Consider the following 21,090-nt stretch of genomic DNA (forward strand, 5'->3'; position numbering starts at 1 on the left):
AAACCAAAATGTCCGAACCAACCCAACACCACCATGACAAATAAATTCTAAAACAGTGTGAGGCTTTGCTGGCAGGCACAGTCTAGTCTAGAGAACTGGAGATGGAAGACGAAGAAGCAAGTCACACTTCTTGTGGGGAGGTAAGTGAACTGAGTCTGGAAGGAAGTTAGGGATTCTATGAAGATGAGATAAGGAGGAAATGAACTCTAGACATGGGCAGTGTGGGTGGGCTGGGGGCACAATACGTGCAAAGGCATGGAGGCAGGAAATGATCGTCATGGATGGGGAATGGCTAGTAGGCCATTGCGGCTGGGATGTAGAGTTCGTGCAAGTGAATAATGTGTAAGTAGCCCATTTTCTAAGATGCAACCAGTTTATGAAAGGTTTTCAAAACCAAAAAGAGGAGTGTGTACTTAATCCTACAGACAGCAGGGATTCAGTCACTGGAACTTGCTAAGAAAGGGAGTAACAAAATCAGTTCTGTGCTTTAGGAATATTAATTTGGCAGCTGTGTGGAGGATGGTTTGGAGAGGGGAGAGACTGGGACATGGGAATACTAATGAGAAGGCGGCTGCATTAATCTAAGTGAGAGGTGATGAGGCTCTGAACTAGGGTCGTGGCTGTGTGAGCCGAGAAGGGAACAGACAGGAGTTGTTTTTATTTTAAAATGCTCAAGAGCTGGGAGATTTATGGTGCCTTCCTGGTGAATTCTGGCTAATATATCAACAGTACTGTTAACCATTAAAGGTCGACTCACAAAACATCTCATGAATTTCAGAGACAAACCAATATTGGTTTTATTTTGACAGGAGGCAACTGGTGAGAACCAATAACTCAGGTAAAGTATTTTGTGTTCCTATGAGGAGAGGACTACTGGGTTCATTCTCTTCCTATTGGGTAATTGGTTTTTTTTTAAATTGCATTCAAAAGCATATTTTTGTCTTTGAGACTTCAAGTTCATTAATAAAATAAGAAAATGGTTTCATCTATTCCAAGCTTACAAATGGAATTGTTAGCTGAGTAAAAATTATGAAAGCCATTTATGAATTTTCCATTATAGCGCTACACTTTTGTAGGGATATAAAATTTCAACACACACAACACTCTCTCTCTCTCTCTCTCAATCTTCCCAGTCATTATAAAGGGATGTTAAACAGCCAAGAAGAGAAATTGTTGATCTTTCACCCATTATCTTTGAGGAATATTTTGTCAACTCAAGACCAAGATACCTTGTGAGTACCAATGATGTCAGGGAAACAGCCAAGGAATCCTTTGTATTCATGATTACATTCCATCAGGAAATGGAGATCTTTCTTTGGCTAAAATACATATGTTGGTGATTAGTGACAGATCAAATAAGAAAAAGTAATTATCTTTTTAACCCACCGCCTACATACCAATTAGATCTGAGGTGTTGTGTTGTAAATGTTCAATTATATTTCACTACAAGAATAACAGAAGCTAATCTTTTTATGGACTACATTTTGCAAAAGTTAAAAATGAAAGAGATTTAAAGTAGCCTTTTAAAATAAGCAATTTTGGAGCAACACAACATGCACACGTTATGAAAAAGATGAATGATCTCATTTGTTCCTATTAACAGCACCAGGAGGGAGGTACTATTATTTTCCCACTTTACAGTTAAGGAAACTGAGGCAAACAGATTTTTTTTTTTAAAGTGACTTGCCCAGGGTCACATAAGTATCTGATGCCAGATCTGCCTTCTCGACTCCAGGACCAGAATACAATCCATTATGTCACCTAGCTACCTGTATGGCAGCAGAACACAAGTCACTTTTTGAATTCAATATTATTTTCCCCTTTCATTGCAGTAGTATTTTTCTTATGTTCTTTTTTTTGTTGAAAAGAACAATTTACTGGGTAAATTGGGAAAGTTAGGATAGCTAGATAGAATGCCAGCTGGGAGTCAGGAAATTACCTTCCTGAGTTCAAATCTGGCCTTAGACACTTACTAGCTGTATGACCCTGGGCAAGTCACCTAACTCTGTTTGCCTCAGTTTCCTCATCTGTAAAATTAGCTGGAGAAGGAAACGGCAAACCACTCCAGTATCTTTGCCAAGAAAACCTCAAATGAGGTCACAGAGAGTTAGTAACACTGAAAAATGACTGAATAACAAGAAATTAGCTTTAAAAAAAAAGTTACTGTCTATGTTAGGATATGCCAATATGCATTTTTAATAATAAAACTATTTAGCATTTTGCTAAGTCATCTGAAAATACTCCCATGAACTTAGAAAGTAAAAGCTAAAACTGAAAAAGTGGCAAACTCAGAGAGATGTTTCTCTAAAAGGTTATTTTCTTCAAACACAGAAAATGGGGCTACTAAGGATTAAGTGGGATATAAATTCTACATAAAATTTGTAATTTTTAATGACCATTTTCTGTGTCCTTTAATTCTGATTTAGGACCACAGCACCACAATCAATGTTCTAGACTGTTACATGACATAGGAATACAATGATGTTATTTATTCCTTGAAAATCAGCAAGTCATTTAAGAAAGTCTGATTTCTTAAAATTAACGATGTGCCTTTGGTTTTCATGAGAACTGACCATGTGGACAAGGAGAGGAAAACTTCCTCCTGTAAGCCAAACACAAAGAAGCATGTTCTGTGCCTCCTTTTCAACTAGAACTATGCAGTGATGTGAACAGCCACACCCCTACCTGCTCTGCCACAAGATTCGCAATTTCTTCATAAGTTTTTCCCGCTTCTGTTATTGCATCATTAAGGTCTGTTTCACCTGAAAATACAATTGCATTTACTTCAATGACATATCCAGACTAAAAGAAACAGTAGAACTGGGAGAGAATAAAGGATTCTGGGCTCCACTGTCAGGATTATGTTAGACTTTTGCATATGTAACTAGAAGAGAATGAGAGCAAAGTGCTTGATGTTGGCAACTTCCATCTTGGTTGGAAAGGGTAAGAGCCTAATTAAAATGAGAACCCAAGTATCACAGGAAAAATACTTGTAACCTGAATGAGTTAAATTATATAACGCACACAGACAACATGATATACTTCATAATTAATGTTTGAGGCACTTTTATGACATAGAACAGTGTCACACATATATTAGATATTTAATAACAACTGAATGGTAATTATGAACATAAATAAGTTAATATTGAGGCAGCAGGCAACGGAACAGTGTCTCTCACAGGAAGTTGTGAAAAATACTGAAGTGACAGTGACTCTGAAGTTTGCTATGATTCATCAGGACAGCAATCTGCTGGTGACCATGTTACCAGTATCAGCAGAGTAAACTTTTCTCTCTAGTCTCCATCTATTAACTGGTCTGCTTTCCACTTGTCTACTCTTCCTGTCTTACCATACGCAAATCTTCTTATCCTCATTCAAGTACCTTTGCCTTCTTTCTATCCAAGTGACTTTCCTAGCCTTAGACCCAACTCCACTGTCCAGTTCTCACCACACACTGGATGAACTCTCCTCCTTGGAATGCTGACCACCAAAAGTTACCCTCAAACCACCTTCACCTCAGATCCTGGGGCTCAGTATCCCTGTCCCACTGAACTGTGCCACTCACATCCCTTGGATGAACAGGGGTAGTCACTAACTATAATCCTTTTAGTAAGATGGTGGAACACTGAACCATACTATCTTCTCTACTGATTGATCCACTAGACCTGTGGGCATTGCCATCTGACTGGCAGCTAAACCCTTCTATATGTATTACCTCCCCTTATTGGAATGTGAGTTTGAGATCAGGGACAGACTGTTCTGAATTCTTATTTATGTCCCCCAAGCTCAGCACAGAGTAAGCACTCAATAAATGTTTTTTTTCATTCATTCATTCCCATCAACCCTGTGCAAATCTTCACAAAGTCTAAGAGCTGAAAGGAACCTCAGAGGGCATTTACTCCAACCTGTACTTGAATAAGAGTACCCTTATGCTGAGAATATTGCAATCTGAAAATATCTAGTGAAAGGGAACCCAATACCTTCTTTGTCAGTCAGTCAGTCCACTGAACTTTGTTTTAGAGCTCACGCTGATAAAATTTTGATCACACTAAACCTAAGTCTTCATCTTTACAATTTCTACTCTTGTTTCTAGTTTGTGAAGGTGATTTTTTTCAACTCACATGCAAAACTTCACACTTATCTTCATTAAATTCTACCTTATTGGATCTGGAGAATGACATGAACAGATGTAGGAACTCACTAAATACAGAAAGGGTTTGAGAAGGGGATGAAAGTGAAGGGTCAAGAATAACCTCTAGTTTGTGTTCCTGGTTGCTAAGATGGTGGTACTAGCAAAAGAGATCGGGAAATCTGGAGGAGGAGTGGGTTTCAGAAAGAAGATAATTGAGTTCTCTTTGGGACAGACTGAGTTTGAGATGCCTATAGAATGAAGAGGTTAAGCAATCCTACAGAGACTAGGGTTGGCTATATTAGAGGCAGTGTGGTATGGTGGTCAGAATGCTTGACTTGGAATTTAGGAAGACCTGGATCCACACGTATTCCACCTCTTTAACAGCTCTTAGCTGTGTGACCACAGTCAACAACGTCCGAGGTCCCTTCCAATTCTAAATCTATGATTCTCATTCACTCTTTCTGTCACAATCTATCTCTCTGTGTCACACACACACACACACACACACACACACACACACACACACACACACACACTCTCTCTCTCTCTCTCTACTCTATTCTGCTGTCTGTGTTTACTACCAGCTTAAATTAAGCTCATTCTAAGGCTTCAGAGCTTGTTACTGTTTTGTCTCTCTCCTCAACTGTTTTTTTACTACTTCTACATTCTGTAGGTGACTTTTAAAAATAAGTTGACTGAAAAGAGTTCCCTATGAGGTCATATCAGCCTTTTCAAGGAGCTCCTCCCTTTTTTGTCCTCATTGGATTCACTTTTGGGTGCATCTTAAGAATTTCCTTCTTGAAAGTTTTACATCTTCTTTGGGCCAATGCCTTCTGCTGAGTACTAAGCCAGGGGTGGGGAACCCCAGGGCCCTGAGGCCACACATGGCCATCTCAGTCTTTGGGTGTGGCCATTAGACTAGGGATCTGTTCTATAAAGTTTGTATTCAGTCAAAAGGCCACACTTGAGGACCTAGAGGGCTCATGTGGCCTCAAGGCTGCAGTTTCCCCACCTCTGTACTAAGCTCTGTGACCCTGCTTACCTTTTCATGAATGCTTTCAAATCTGCTTTTCTTAAATCTAGGGTGCACATCAGACTATATCTAGGCTTTCATGAACTCTAACATGGGAGACACTTTTCCTAAGGTTCCTGCCACTCACTTTTACTCTAGTAAATGGCCCTTCCTTGCTGGTCAGTATCCATTTCAGAATTAGAGCTTCTCTTCTCTCTTCTACTCTTGAAAGGATGAAATTGCCTTTAAGTCATATCCTGCATTTCTCAGTTTCTCTGCCTTTGGCAGAACATTAATGCCAGCAGACAGATATACAGATAGCTGAAGTCTCCATTGTTATAATATCATGCTTCTGGTACCAGGTTTGGAACTAATTTCTTAAAATATCTAATTCCTCCTTTTTGTTTAGATTGTCTATAGTAGCAGTTCTTAACCTTTTCCTGTGAGTCATGGACTACTTTGGCAGTCTGGTGAACAAGATGGGCCTCCTTTCTCAAAATAATGTTTTTAACTGCATAATGACATGTTAGAAACAAAGAAGACCAATGATAATGAAACAGAATCATTTAAATAAAATTTTAAAAAGGTCTAGGACCCTAAGTTTAAAAACTCCTGGTCTATATTATCCTTTTATAACATTATCACTTTGTGGTCTGTGTTTGCTATCTGTTAAATAAATTTCATTCTCCCCACCCCTAACAGTGGGAACAGAAACCTTAGCAACCCATAGAAGTACATGAAGATAACTGAAGATCTGCAGTAAGGAGAGATCCCTCGCAATTTCCTGCCAAATTCAACTGAACAAAGACAAAAATGTAACAGTCCGCACCCTCAAAGAGCTTACTTTCCACTGGAGGGAGGGAAGGGATTCAATATTTGCACTGTTAATTAAGTTTAAGGTACCTCAAGGAGGGAGAGAACCCTAATGACCAGGATGTACAGAAAAGGTTTCCCAAGGGAGGTGGTACCTCAGTTGAGCCTTGAAAGAAATAGAGATTTTAAGAGGAACAGGTGAGGAAGTGAGCGGAGCAGGCATCACACATTCAGCCTGTGTCAAAGGCAAAGAAGTGCTAAGTCTGGAGAACCGCAAGCATGCCACTCACTTGCAGATAGGTCGGGGAGATACGATTAGATTTCTGCTTGAGGATCATCTTTGTTTGCTCCCATCTGTACCAGGCCATGGCAGGAATGTGCTAACTGCCAATTAAAGTCAGGTGAGCAGACTGTGCCACCCATTACCTGAGATAAATAATTTCCTGTCCACATTTTTCCCTTAACTCCTCCAGAGATAAAGGTTCACCTTCCAAAAGCCCCATCTCTTGCTCTTCTTCCGTCACTGCCATCATCAGCATATGTTCCCTGCAGGAATGGGCTATAGAGGATATCTAAGCCAGCACTTTCTAGATGTAGGACCTTGGGCTTCAGAGCCACACGTCCAACCTCAGGTGGTAAGGCAAAATCAGGAGACAAAGCCAAGTCGCTGGACTCCAAAACCCAGTCCTCTTCCTGTTTCAGCTGGCTGTCTCACCTCAGAGCCTGGCACGGAAGCACAAAAACGCTGCCTAAACGTAACTGAATTTTGATAGGTCCTAACAGGTAGAGATTAGAATCTGTAAGCCCAGCTTAGCAGTTCCTATGAATCACTTTTTAAACGTTCAGAAATTTGATAGAGCTGGACAACAGAAAGAAAATTCCAGCCTATTATTTATACTGGACATTCATGTATTTAGACATGTCAATTTTTAGGCAGCATGGTATACTGTCTGAGGAGCTGACCTGGGAATTTAGGAAGACTTGGTTCACCCCTGGCTATGTGACCTGGCAAGTCACTGAGCCTCTCAGTGGCCCTGGCAACTCTAGACTATACATTACAGAGAAGGTAAAGGACATTCCTCACTGGGCGTTCACCGCCCTGATAAAATCATGGGTTGAGGAACAAAACAAGTCTGCTCTATAGCATAAAACGAAAGAGACAAAGTACAGTCAAAAGCAGTAACTTATTCACAGAGACAAGGCACTAGGAGCTCCAAGAACAACTATGTCAAATGACACTGTCTCAATTCAGATGAGACTTTCACTTATGCAACAAGACGGACAGAATGCCAAGTGAGAGAGAAGGAGACTTAAGGCAATACATATCCAATACTTGGGGCGTTTTGCTTAAAGTGACTTTTGTGCAACATGGGTAAAAAAATAAGACTTTTATTTTAAGAGTTCAGGGAATAAACTGGACTCAAGAGTACGAAACGTTCGGTATCAAGGACTTTGTTCTTTTGAGACTGGGTCTCCTCCCTTATCTTGCTCATAACTCTTGGGCTCAAGCAATCCACCAGCCTCAGTCTCCCTCAGCAGCAAAGATTACAGCTGCGTTTCTGCATGGCAAGTGCCATGGACTTAATTCCAAGAAACACAGAAGAGGTAGATCCAGAAACAACAAAGGAAAGTAAGCTAGCAGGAGGAACCCAAATTACACTCCCTTTCAAAGGCTTCTCTTCCCTCTAATCTTCCATCATTTACATTCTCAAGTCTCTACTTTTCATACAACTCAATGAAACAGGATGCTGATATTTTCAAGGATTCTTACTGTGACCATCTTAACCAGTTTAAGTCCTAGTCACAAAGATGTTCAAGGATGAGATTCTTGCTCACTTCCAGATCCTGTGGAAAGTTCTATAACAACTGGACAAGCAACTGAAGACCTGCTGGAGATAGTTTAGAGGAAGGTTCTGGTTCATAGACTTACACCAGTGGAGAGGTGTAAAGTTTTTAATCCAGGTTAATTTCCCAGAGCATGGAGCCTACTCTTTGATCTGAGGTGTGCCTATCATAGTTATTATCAAGTGATCTGAGCTTAGGGAGTGAGTATGCAGATGCTCAACCTATGAATATCCACTTACGTGCCCTGTCAACACCCAATTCAAAGAGTGGTAGGTTGGGAGCTTGCACAGTGGACACACAACACATTAGGAGTTTTGAGGGATAAGAGTAGGTGTGGTTGTACTACAGCCCATAAAACTGGCTATCAGGAGGAGGGTGGGACATGACCTATTTTCCCTAACCGGCTGATCATAAACTCCTTGGGGCTAGACCACAGCTTCCACTTTGGAGAACACTGGATTAGAGGACGGTCTGAAGTCCTTCCAATTCAGATTCTATGATACCACACATGGCCCAGTCTATATGCAAATAAATTAAAGTTTACCTTGGTAGCCACTGGAACTGAATACAGTTGCTAAACACTGCAAGGCTTTTCCTATCTTCTGATATTCCTTGGGCAATGCTAAGAAAAGAAAAGAAATAATGATTAGTTAACCTGAGGATAAAAAGTTATCCCAACTATGATCTACATTCATCAAAGCTACTTAAGTCAGTCAATACATTACCCACATCTTTATTTTCACTTTATTGGGTTTTTTTTTTGATAAATTTTTTTCATTACTACATGGTGCGGCTTCAGTATGGGTCTTCTTTATTTCTTTAAAATACAAGCTTGTTAGGTTGCCATATATACAGATACATTCTATACATCAGATCTGGCAAATGAAATGGCATGTAAAACTGCTGCCCTCCACCACTCTCTCTTTCCACTTCATTTGTGTGAGTGTGTGCATGTGTGTCTTGACTGTTTCACCACTAAGAAAATTCTCGGAATCCCCTTATATCCACAGGTCCTGCTGCCAGCAGACTGTGATGGACGACTCACACATCTTTTGCTTTTGGATTCGTTTCGAAGGTGAGGGAATGACAGGGCTGGCTGAGAACTGAACCCTGGTGAGTAGCAAGATACCTACTACTTGCTATCAGCTGTGCCACCCTAGCCAAATCAACTAATCTCTCTGAGCCTCAGCTTCCTCATCTGTAAATTGGGGGTACTTGTACTACTTGTCTCACAAAGGATATGCTTTAATAGTTCAGGGAACTGTGGGTACACTGCCATATAGCATTTTTTAAAAATAAAAATATTTTCTTTTGTCTACAAGAGTTATTTATTGTGGCCAAAAGCATGGATTTTTTTTTTAGATTGAACAGTTGCTGACATGACTTTTCAGACTTAATTTCTGTATTCAGAATATATCATCAGTTCTCTTTGCCATGGGACAGAAGTAAAGCTGTCATTACTTCTGACAGATGTCCCTCAGGCAGGGGCAGCTGGCTTGTCAGCAAATCCTAAGTGATTTTTTTTCCTGATAAAATGTGACTATTTAAAAGTGTCTTGAAAAAGCAGTAAGTACATCACAAATGCAACATGTTACCTCTTTTCAATATTTTTAAAAAAGATCCCAATTGTGCCACTACTTTTACAACAGATTTATCCATCAGTCAGTCAGAAAACATTTAATAAGTGCCTACCATGTGCCAGGTACTGTGCTCAGAGTATACAAATATGAAAAAGATTGTCCCCACCCTCAAGGAGCTTACAATCTAATGGGGGAAGAACACAAAAGGAAGATTAAAAAAGTGGGGGTGGGGGCTTGATTTCTAACTTGTTCATTAATATAACATTCCATGCTTAGCGTCTAATTTTTTTAAAAACACTTCTCTGATTCATCTTAGTTTTGGAAAAACCCCACTTAACTCTGATTCATCTTAAGTTTCAGAAAAAACCCAGAACCTTTTTCTTTTAATACAAACAAAGATGACCCAACTTGGTCTTCTGTTGAGTACCAAAGTAACAAGAAATTATCCATATACTCTTCTGGTTAAGAATACCACCAGTATTTCTTTGCAATACATGCCCTTGTGTATTATTGGAAGGATATAAAATAATTCCTATACTAGCCGTACTGCTCCAGAAATTGGTAGCATCAGGCTCCTGCACTGGAAAACTGCGGTTCCAGTTTCACCTTTAAGTCTTAGGAGGCCCATCTCAATAGGTCAGCCGAGACATGGCTGAGGAAGGTCAATTCTCCTCTAAGGGGACCAAGCTAACAGTTTTCTGGCTGCTGCTATTCCCAGCTTTGTGTGAGCTCTCAAGAGCTCATTTTCGATGAAGTGACTTGCACGTAAATCTAGGTCTGAGATGTAATTATACTACATGGTCATTATTACCAGAGCTGCCTATTTTCTCACTGCCCTTTCCCCTCCTTGAGCCACTTCCTCTGGCAGTAGGAAAGAAGGGACATTTTGCCTCTCTAGCTTCTTCTAGAATTGTGCTCATACGTTTCTACTTTATATGCAAAGTGCCATAGTAGGAGCTATATAAGTGCTAGCTATTATTATTATTATAATTATTATAAGTAATTTGACTTTTTCAGGCTATTTCTAGAAATTGTACGAATACAGCCAAGCACATGCATGGTATCTTAGAGACTGAGGTGAAAAAAGTGCATTGTGTATACTCTCTCATCTATCGAAAAATCACTTGATTAAAAAAAAAAAGCACACCACAAAAAAATCCATGTGGTAAAATAGATTAATTCCCATCGATGGAAATAGAAAAACTTATTAAACTCTCAGTTTCCCAAGGAAGGGTTAGAGAATTGGGTATTCTGATTAAATTTTGGCAGAGAGGGCATGGTCATGATAGATGAGATGCATTTGTTTCTTAAAGAAATGTAGGATATTGGGCAGCTAGGTGGTGCAGTGGAGAGAGCACCCGTCCTGGATTCAGGAAGACCCGAGTTCAAATCTGGCCTCAGACACATAACATTTACTAGCTATGTGACCCTGGGCAAGTCACTTAACCCCATTGCCTAGCCAAAACAAAACAAAAAAAGAAATGGAGGATATTAAGAATCCATTTACTATCCTTAACATAATTACATATCTCTTTAGTGGTTCAGAATTTCAAAATGTCTGACAGTATCAGCTATCATTGTACTATAACTATGGTACCAGATAATAGAGAGTTCCCCTCAGAGAATACAGAACAGCTTTTCAGGGTATTTGGCATATAGGCAAAACTCCTTCAGTGTTTTGTGTTAATTAAAAGAAAAAAAAGTATGCAATGCAACAATTACTCTTCAGAAGGGCATCAGAGGGGGCAGCTAGAAGGTGCAGTGGATACAGCACTGGCCCTGGAGTCAGGAGGATATCTGAGTTCAAATCAGGCCTCAGACACAACACTCACTAGCTGTGTGACTCTGGGCAAATCACTCAACCCTAACCGCCCTCTCCCCCTCCAAAAAAAGGCAAACAGAAGATTTTGGGGGTAGCTGGGTGACGCAGTAGATAGAGCTCCGGCCTTGGAGTCAGGAGGACCCAAGTTCAAATGCGAACTCAGACACTTGACACTTAGTACCTGTGTGACTCTGGGCAAGTCACTTAACCCCAACTGCCTAAAAAACAAAACAAAACAAAACAGAACTATTTCTGATTCTCAACAACTCTTATGCTCTGTTCAGTAAGATGTTCTGCCTCACCAAAAAGAAAAACAAAGAAAACCCCAGAAGGGCATCAGAGATCTAAATTGTCTCTGTCTATACTATCCAAAGTCAGAGTAAGTCATTTTTAAGTCTTCTGGGCATTCTCAGCAAATCCTACAGAAATTGTTACACATGTAGAGAGTCAAGGTGAACAAGCATTTCTTGTGTTTACTCTATTCCAGGCACTGTGCTAAGCTCTGGGGATACAAAGAAAGGCAAAAAACTCCAGTCTCTGCTCTCAAGGAGCACACAGCCCCATGGGTTAAAGAGGAGTAACCACAATGTCTTTTTTGGGGGAAGAAGGGAACTGGGGTTAAGAGACTTGCCCAGAGTCAAACAGCTAGTGTCTGAAGGTGGATTTGAACTCAGGTCCTCCTGACTCTAAGAACAGCAGCCTTAGCTGTCACAAAGCGCTTACAAAATTTCAGCACTTTGTAAAATTTAGAGCAATTTATAGGACAGCTAAGTCCTATACGATCTCATTTGGACCTCAAAGCAAGACTGTGAGACAGCAACTCTAAGCACCACCATTTTGATTTTAGACTCATGAAGAATTAATAGTTTTAGCATTACCGACTACAATTTAACTACGTATTGCGTGGAAAGCTCGAAGTTGTCAGGCTAAAAACAACAACAACAACAACAACAACAACAACAACTTCAAGGTTTGCAGAGCAGTTTTGGGAAGAGAATGGGAAGGGAATAAGCATTTATGTAGCACCTACTACATGCCTGGCACTGTGCTAAACACTTCTGCAGACATCTCATTTGATTTACAAACATTATCTCATTTTGACCTCACGATAACCCTAGGACATAGTGCTACTATTATCCCCATTTTACAGACGAAGAAACCAAGGCAGCCAGAGTTTACACGACTTGCCCAGGGTAACGCAGCTAGCAAATGCCTGAGGCAGGATTTGAATTCAGGTCTTTGTGACTCCAGGTTATTCAATGCACTATCATTTCAAACCACTCGAGCAGACTTACCCAATGTTCTTCTGGGGCCACTGAGTTTATGAATGTGTCAAAAATTCAAACAAACAAAAATAACAGCAAACAAGTGTCAACAAATGCCTGAAGTGAGACTCACGTCCTGTGCACCGCTTCCAATGCTCCTGTCCCACTGTCAGCAGCTCCTTGACTCCGTCATCCATGGCCTTGGTGAACTTACCAACAGCCTCGCATTTCTGCTCTCTGTGAAGCAGAGACAACAATCCACGGACTGGTTAGATGAGGAGGCTCCCTGGTGGGTTAGGACTGCGCGTAAACCATGCCTGACCCCTGCCAACTGCGCGAAACAGCTGGACACACTGGTGGAAAACAGCCGCTAACATTCTCTTTGGGGTCTATCAGCCTCTCCCCATGGAGAAGGAATACTTTTCACCCATGACCCATTTTTTTTTCAAAGCCCAGAGTCCCCTCTCAATTATTCAGTATAACAGTGACAGACCAAGTAACAAAATATATACACCTGTCATTTATTCAATGCATTTATTAAAATTCTTTATCTACTAATTCTATTATTATTATTATTATTCTTTAGTGAGGCAATTAGGGTTAAATGACTTGCCCAGAGTCACACAGCTAGTCAGTGTTATGTGTCTGAGGCTGCATTTGAACTCTGGCGCTCCTGACTCCAAGGCTGGTGCTCTATCCACTGAGCCACCTAGCTGCCCCTTAACAGCTCATTTTGGTAGTAATTTACTAACATGAGCTATCTACTGTTTGCAGATGTAGCTGCTGGTGGGCTTATAAACTGTTCACTGAATTATACGACAGAAACACTGCAGAATCAGAATACTTGTTTCTTGAAGTGATCAAGAGAAGAACCTAACCAGTTTCAATGAAGCAGGGTAAGTGATACCATAATCTAGAATCATCCTCAGAAGTGGAAAAAAACTGAGTTACTTTCTGTCCTCTGTGGAAATACAGTGGAGCAGGGAATGAGCAGACATTGGGAGGAGGGGACCAACCCACAAAGTGATGAGAATTTGGCTGTCCATTATCTTTGCCTCCTGATGTACCAAACCCAGATATAGTCATCTCCAAAGTGGACTGGATAGGAGCTCAGACAAGATCATATGCACTCCAGTCTTCGGTATGATATAGCAAGAAATTAATGCTCAAATATTTGTGAATTTAGCAATGCATATACAATGGTTTTTAGAGGATGACGTCAATCTGGGCTTTGATCCATTCACCCATGCGACCCTACCTGAGCCATCTTTGTGTTTTGCATTCCCTATCTGAAAACGAGAGGAGTGGCTACCTCTCCCCATGCTGCTTCTGAAGAAGCCAGAAAGATTAAAAAGATACGTTAATTCTGGGCCACTTCCAAAAAAGTCCCACGTAAATTTAAGGCCCATTAAAAAACCAAGCACTGTTTACCACTCAAGCTTATATGGCATAAAGTACACCATCACTACTTTAATACTGAATACAAGCCCTCATTTCACAAAAGGCACACAATTTCTGCTTTAATGGCATAAAGAAAACATGACGGCTAAATTCCCAAAGAGGCCTGCACATGCAGCTCACTTGGCCAAATCATAATATTCCCACTTTTTACTTAAATCTTGTTCTTTCCATCATCACCTGGAAATGTGATAACCAAGGTTAGCCAAAGGTAAATGGTTTATTGGTTCTTTAAGATGAAATTCTATGAAATCAACACACCCCAATCTGTCACAACTATAAATGAATCATCTCTGGTGCTGTCAGAATAGAGCAATTCTGAATAGACCACTCACTGTCCTGAGAGTTTGACACTCAAGACTCTAAGATTTCTTTGCTTCTTTCACAAACAAAAGAACTATTTCTTAAGTCCTAATCACAGTGTCCACAAAGTAGACAGTGCTGGACTCTCGAGTCAGGAAGACCTGAGTTCAAATCCAGGCATGGGTACGTCTTGGCTCTGTGACCCTGGGTGAGTCACTTAACCTTGGTCTGCCTCAGTTTTCTCATCTGTAAAATAGGGACAATAACTACACCTACCTCCCAGAGTAGGTTGTGGGGATCAAATGAGATAATATTGTAACGCACTATGCAAACCTGAATTCACCATACAAATTGCTAGCTAGTATTATTTTCTATAGGAGATAAGATACTTTTTACAAGCTCTTACAAAAAGCATGTAGGGGGAAAAAAAAGAGCTTCAGGGTTGCTTCTTTCAAGGCAAATATACAACAGGTTTTTTTGTCCTGGTGAAGATAAAGTAGCTATCTGTTGGTTCCATACTGCTTTATCATTCTAATAATCCTTTCATGAAACTGTTGTTAAACACTGTGCCAGTCATCAAAGCATCAAACTTTAAAGGAGAAAATGAAAGTGAGATGGACCTGTGAGTTATGGTGACAAATCAGGGTGGGAGCAAACTTGCCTTTTCTTTTTCCAGTTAGATTTACCATGGTTAGTTCATAAGGGATTTAGTTCACATGGGATCATAAGATTTTAGAGTTGGAAGAGACATCAGAATATTACCACCACTACCTCCCTTGATAACTAATTTGTATACAGAGCCTTAAGGTTTTCAAACTATTTACATTATTTTGTTTGTTTCTGAGTCAATCGGGGTTAAGTGACTTGCCCAGGGTCACATAGCTAGTAAGAGTCCAAAGGTCCTCCTGACTCCAGGCCAGGTGCTTCATCTACTTCACCAACTAGCCCTCCCTGTTTACATATACTATCTCATTTGATTCATTTAGTCCAATATCTCCATTTTATACATAAGGAAACTGAGAACCCTATGTGTTGCTTCTGTAAACTCAGAGCTGTAGAGGACCCTGGAGGCAATGTTGTGCTGGTAAATGTTTAACACGAGGCTATCAAAAAAAAAAAAGTAAACAGTACATACTTTTAAGTTTAATTTGCACTATTAACATTTTCTCCATCACTTAAATACTCCATCATTGTAAATTCTAGCCCAGAAGCTGGCCTGTTTTTGTACCTGTGAGCTAAAAAGAGTTTTTACATTTTTAAAGACAATAAAAGCTCACAGGTTTACAAATTTACAAAACAAAACTTTCATTTACATTCTTAGCTCACTGGCTGGCTGACCACAGTTTGCTGACCTCTGGTCTAGACAAAAAGTTAAGGAGAGAGAACACTGCATCTGGAGTCTGAAGACTGGGCCCTGCCACTCCTCACCACCATCATCATTACTGAATTTAGAATGAAAATGGGAGGATGGCATGGGACATATGGGTCCCAGTTTCCTTAGACATTAAAAAAAAAAGAAACTGGATCAAACGGATCGAATGAGATTACACACGTGTAAGTGATGTGCATTTCTTAAAGAGCTATATAAACGTCAGCTATGATGATATCCCTTCTAACTCTGATGAAACACAGACTCCATTCCTAACCCATTTTATAGAGGCCATTCATCCAGTTTGATTTCAGGTCATTATCAACTTGGTCTAGATTGCCATCCCATGGGAGGTTAAAAAAAAAACAGACTGAGAGATGGAAACCAAGATAACGTGGCTTACATTTCTATCAAGTCCAGGTCCGGGGCTTCTGGCTCCATGGTTGAAAATATCATAACACCCACCAGCTCGTCTTTTTCAGCCTTCCTCTTCCCAGTTTTCCATTCCTAGAAATAAGAACATTATAATGTAAAGGAGCGAGCACAAAGAATTTGTCCCTTTTGTTCTCAGGGCATCCCTGCAGCCAACAGCAGCAAAAGCAGAAGACGGATGGAGATTTGTCCACCCTGGACCTTTAGCCTCTTAACTGAAAAGTAACAGCCTCTCTATTTGCACAGGGGTAACATTCCTTCTAAATTTAAATCATAACCTGATTTAAAATAATCGAGAGTATATTACTAAACAGATACGTTGTAAGCACTGTGGCACAGTGGAGGGTGCGAGACTTGGGAACTGGGAAGATTTGGGTTTAAACCCTGCCAAACACTTATGATCTCCTCCAGGAAGCCTTCCCTCATCTCCCCAGCCTAAACTGATCTTTCATTTCATCAGACTCTTAACATATTTTCTTTATTTCTCTTTAACGCACTTTCACTTTACTTATTATCTTTGGGTATGTATTTTATCCCAGATAATTAGATTATGGAGCCATGAAGAGTCAGACACTACTGAAAAATCATGAAACAACAATTAGATCCTATGCATCTTAACAATGGAATCTTACTCATTTTTGTATGAGGCAGCTAGATGGTATAGTGGATAGAGCCCTGGGCCTGGAGTCAGGCCAGACCCAAGTTTAAATCCAGCTTCAGACACTTACTAGCTATTTGATCATGGGCAAGTCACTTAACTGCTATCTGCCTCAGTTTCCTCATCTGTAAAATGGAAATAGTACTGATATCCCACGGCTCTTGTTGAGGATGAGGATAAAATGAGATATTTGCAAAGCACTTTGCAGATCTTAGAGGATTATATCAACACTCAGTTATCATTACTAAGGGCTTAGAACTGTTTCTTACATGTTAATAGGTACTTCATAAATTCCACAGAACTCAATTCTTTTTTTTAAAATTGAGTTAATGTACTGCTTTGCAGACATGGTATATCTGGATTTCAACAAGACAAATGACAAAATCTCTTAGGACACTTTTGTAGAAAAGATGGAGAAATGTGGGCCAGTTGCTGGCTGCCACGTATATTTCTAGATGGTCGAGTTGCTTTAAGTGGGGGAGGTAATCCAGTGCAGTTGTTTTTGTTTAATCATTTCTAACTCTTTGTGACGCCATTTGGGGTTTTCTTGGCAAAGATACTGGAGTAGTTTGCCATTTCCTTCTCTAGCTCATTTTACAGATGAGGAAACTGAGGCAAACAGGGTTAAGTGACTTGCCCAGGCCAGATCTGAACTCAGGAAGATTAATCTTCCTGACTCCCTCTTGGCTGGGCACTCTATCAACTGTGCCACCTAGCTACCCAATTTATCAGCTGAAACTGATAAACTAGAAGATGACAAAGCTGAGACAGTTCTTATGCTGGAAGACAGAACTGGGATCCAAAAGAATCTTAAAGGCTCAAAGAGTGGACAAGAAATCCCTAATGAATCTCAGAGCTGTGCAAAGCTGAGACATGAGAGGCTGAGCTCTCTATCCCTGGAAGTTCAAGCTGAGACAGGATACATGCTTTTCAGAGATGTTGCGGAAAAGAGTCCTGCATGGGGCAACCTCTAACATCCCTTTTAATTCTATCATTCTATACTTCAAGGGTCTGTAATTTTGTCCAGGTTGGGAAATTTCAACAAATAACACAGATCAGAATGCTCTCACTGTGATAGCTGATACATTCTAACCTCTGGGACCACGAGGCACTCAAAGCTGAAGTGATTTACAAAGTGAGACATCCAAAGGCCACATCTAAACTCAGGTCCCATTCCCAAGCCTGGCCTTCCATTCACATATACCACACCATATACACCACACTGCCTACCCCATCCATAAGGTCCCTTCCAGTTCTAAATATAGATTCAACATGACATGACTGTAAAATTTTGAGATCAATTTTCATAAGCCACATTTGAGAAAATCATCACATCGGTTTAAGTACACCATTAAGATTTCCTATAGCAACCTGCAGACATCACTCATAGTATGTAAACACACAAACAAGTATGAAGGACCCCATTGTTTTCTCATTTCCTCACAGCATGCATACATACACAAACCAGTGAGAGAAGACAGAATACTTAATTTGGCTTCATAAATATGTTTTGTAATCAAGTGTTCACCTAACAAGAAATGCTTCTTAAGAAGTCAGCTAGTGGATTTTCTCAGGTGAAAATGAAAAAAACAAAAAACAAAAAAACCCAAACCACCCAATGATAAATTCCTAGCAATTTAGGGCTAGAAGAGACTTTAAAAATTATTTAATCCATTTTCATTTTCAAATGAAGACACCTGGGCATCATTTAAGAGCTCTGTGCTTATGGCTTCAACACAGTTACTGAGAGACAGTATCCAGACAAGAATTCATGTTGGCAAGTTTCTCCTTGAAGAAATAATAAGAAAATGTACCTCCCTTGTCTTGAGGAAGATATGGGGTGGGGTGGGGTGGGGGGTGTTGGGGGAAGAAGGTGGAACTATGAAGGTTAGTTTCCTGACCTACTTCTTCTGAATTTTTGTTGTTATAAGGGATGGCTTACTGGGTAGGAGAGGATTAAAACCAAAATGTGCCAATAAAAAAAAAAAGTCAGCTAGAATACTGGAGCTCTCAAGACTCAAGAAGGTTGTTGCTATTGAAATTTCTGCAACTGTATTCTAAAAAGGCCAAAGTAATTGGATTCATTTTATAGGATTTAATCTACTTCATCCATATTTTGTTGCTTCTGATATAAATCATACTTTTTCTTCTTTGCAAGACTTTCACTGATGCCTTTTTTAAAATACTGATCAACCCCACTGCCCACAACTTCCGTCCTTGGAACTGACCTCTCCCTTCTAGCAAAAGAAAAAAAAAAGAGTTGAGAAAAACCAACTGATAGTGTCCATTTCTGAAAACATATACAATATTCTGTTTTTGCATAAGTTCTCTGGGACTAAGGCTGTTGTTATAAATACCCAAGGGTACAACTTTCCTTTTAGTGGTTTTAGAATTTACACTATTCTAAGTAAAATGCACAGCAACGGGTATATTTTTATTTTGGCTATGCTTATTTCAATACGCATCAGTTAAGAAAAATCTCATGTTTCTCTGAATTCCTCATTTTTGTCATTTATAATATTCCACTACTGGATAGAATGGATGGTCTTACTATCTACTGTAAAGATGCCTGCCATAAGTAATGCCATCTTTTCCTGTAGCTAGACCCTTCTATAGGTGTCACGTCTCCCTAAGAGAAGGTGAAATTCTTGAAAGCAAAGATTGTTTTGTTTTTCTATTTGCATCCCCTGAACAAAGCACAGTGCTTGAAAAGACAAGAAATGCTTAAAAAATATTTTTTTATTTGTTCATTCTATCACATGCCAGTTTAGTTATTCCTCAGCCAGTGAGCAATCATTTTATTTCCAGTTCTTTACACCATACAGTGTTGCCTGACTATATTTATATAAAATGTACATTTTATGAATGATAATATGAGCTTTAAAGTACACTTAAATAAAGCTAAACTCTTGAGTAATTACAATGACCAGTCCTGGTTATTAATTATATAGCTAGCTATATCTCTCACACACATATTAAATATCGTGTTATGACTCACGTATTATGTTATATGCATCATGTGATCTCTCCACGTAGCTAGCTAGCTATGCAAGAGAACACTTTCTGTCTTTGATCTGTCTGAGATAAATGATCATTAGCGGGATTTCTTAGGTCAAAGAGTATGAAAAAGGCAATACTTGTTCTGTTTTTAGAACACACTGGACATTTCCCAAGAAAGAAATAGCAATCTTAAGTTTCGCTCCAAGAACGCTTTACAACTTTCCTTAGAGGAAAAACCATTTCCAAAACTGATAGTAATACATTATGAGCAACTGATCTCTTGCCCCCTCCCCTTTTTTTGGCTAGGCAATAGGGCTAAGTGACTTGCTGAGGGCCACGCTGTTAGTGTTATGTGTCTGAGGCCAGATTTGAACTCAGGTCCTCCTGACTCCAGGGGTGGTGCTCTATCCACTGGGCCACCTCGCTGCTTCTTGTGTTTTAAAAGATGATCAGGAGACAAGTTCCCATGCTGCACTCATTAAAAGCAACTACTAAAGCCGTGGCCTTTTGGATGCTGTTGAACCTGGCTGTTCGATATCTGAAAGAGCGTGTATTAAGTCATTTCCTACCTTTTCATCCCGGAAATTCAAGAATTGCTGGAAAACTTCACTTTCTGAGATGACAGGATGACGACACATTCTAGTCATCCATGCCTGCAGTCTTTCCATTCGCATCTTTATAAATTCTTCTTCAAAGCGACCTAGAAGAGTCACATTGGGATAAATAATGCAGCTTTGCCCCAAGGCATGGTTAGTTATTAGCAACAATGGAAAGGCCGTTTATGTAGCTGGTTAATAAAAAGCAAAAACTATTGATTAGAAGAGAAAACAACCCGCCCCCATGGGAACTTCTAGCTAGGCTAAAACACAAACTACTAGTTGAGTCCTCAAAGTCCATCCTGGGGGAAGAACGAGAAAGGCTCTTTTGTGAATTTTTGAAAATGGAATGCATTTGCTAACACTAATGCATTCAGCAACACAATATGCCACCTTGTTGTATCTGCAGAATCAATAATCACAGCCTGAGTGCTATTTTCTTGAAGGACCTCCAAAGTACTCAGGACCTCTGACTAAACTGTAATTGAATCTAATGGAGCTTGCCACTAACATTATGCCAGTTCCTGGGTAAAAGTAAGTAACAGAACGTAACTTCTGTCTCTCTCTCACTCTCTCTGTGACCCTCTCTCTTACACATACACACTCACAAAGAAGTAATAAATACAAGGTTATAGGAGCAGAAAACAAATTTAAAATGGAATTCAGCAAGCTATTCTTACAATTTGCACCAAATTTTTATATTTGTAGAAATCAACCTGTCAAACATGCTGCATGTGATCATTTTCTATAAACACAAGAATTATGTAAATACCACAGGAACCAATGCAGAAATGCACCGTTT

General features: G+C 39.8%; 1 protein-coding gene across 1 annotated transcript in view; it reads right to left on the reverse strand.

Moving 5' to 3' along the window:
* SNX9 (sorting nexin 9) overlaps positions 1–21,090 on the reverse strand; it is a 131,887-nt gene that overhangs the window by 8,676 nt on the left and 102,121 nt on the right. Inside the window, 6 exon segments of the mRNA XM_020986683.2 lie at positions 1,230–1,319; positions 2,686–2,762; positions 8,350–8,427; positions 12,606–12,709; positions 16,006–16,109; positions 20,262–20,392. Of these exon segments, the coding sequence (XP_020842342.1) occupies positions 1,230–1,319; positions 2,686–2,762; positions 8,350–8,427; positions 12,606–12,709; positions 16,006–16,109; positions 20,262–20,392 (584 nt within the window).

The sequence above is a fragment of the Phascolarctos cinereus genome, unplaced genomic scaffold (assembly GCF_003287225.1).
Source record: "Phascolarctos cinereus isolate Bilbo 61053 unplaced genomic scaffold, phaCin_HiC Scaffold_5;HRSCAF=322, whole genome shotgun sequence".
NCBI classification, from domain to species: domain Eukaryota; kingdom Metazoa; phylum Chordata; class Mammalia; order Diprotodontia; family Phascolarctidae; genus Phascolarctos; species Phascolarctos cinereus.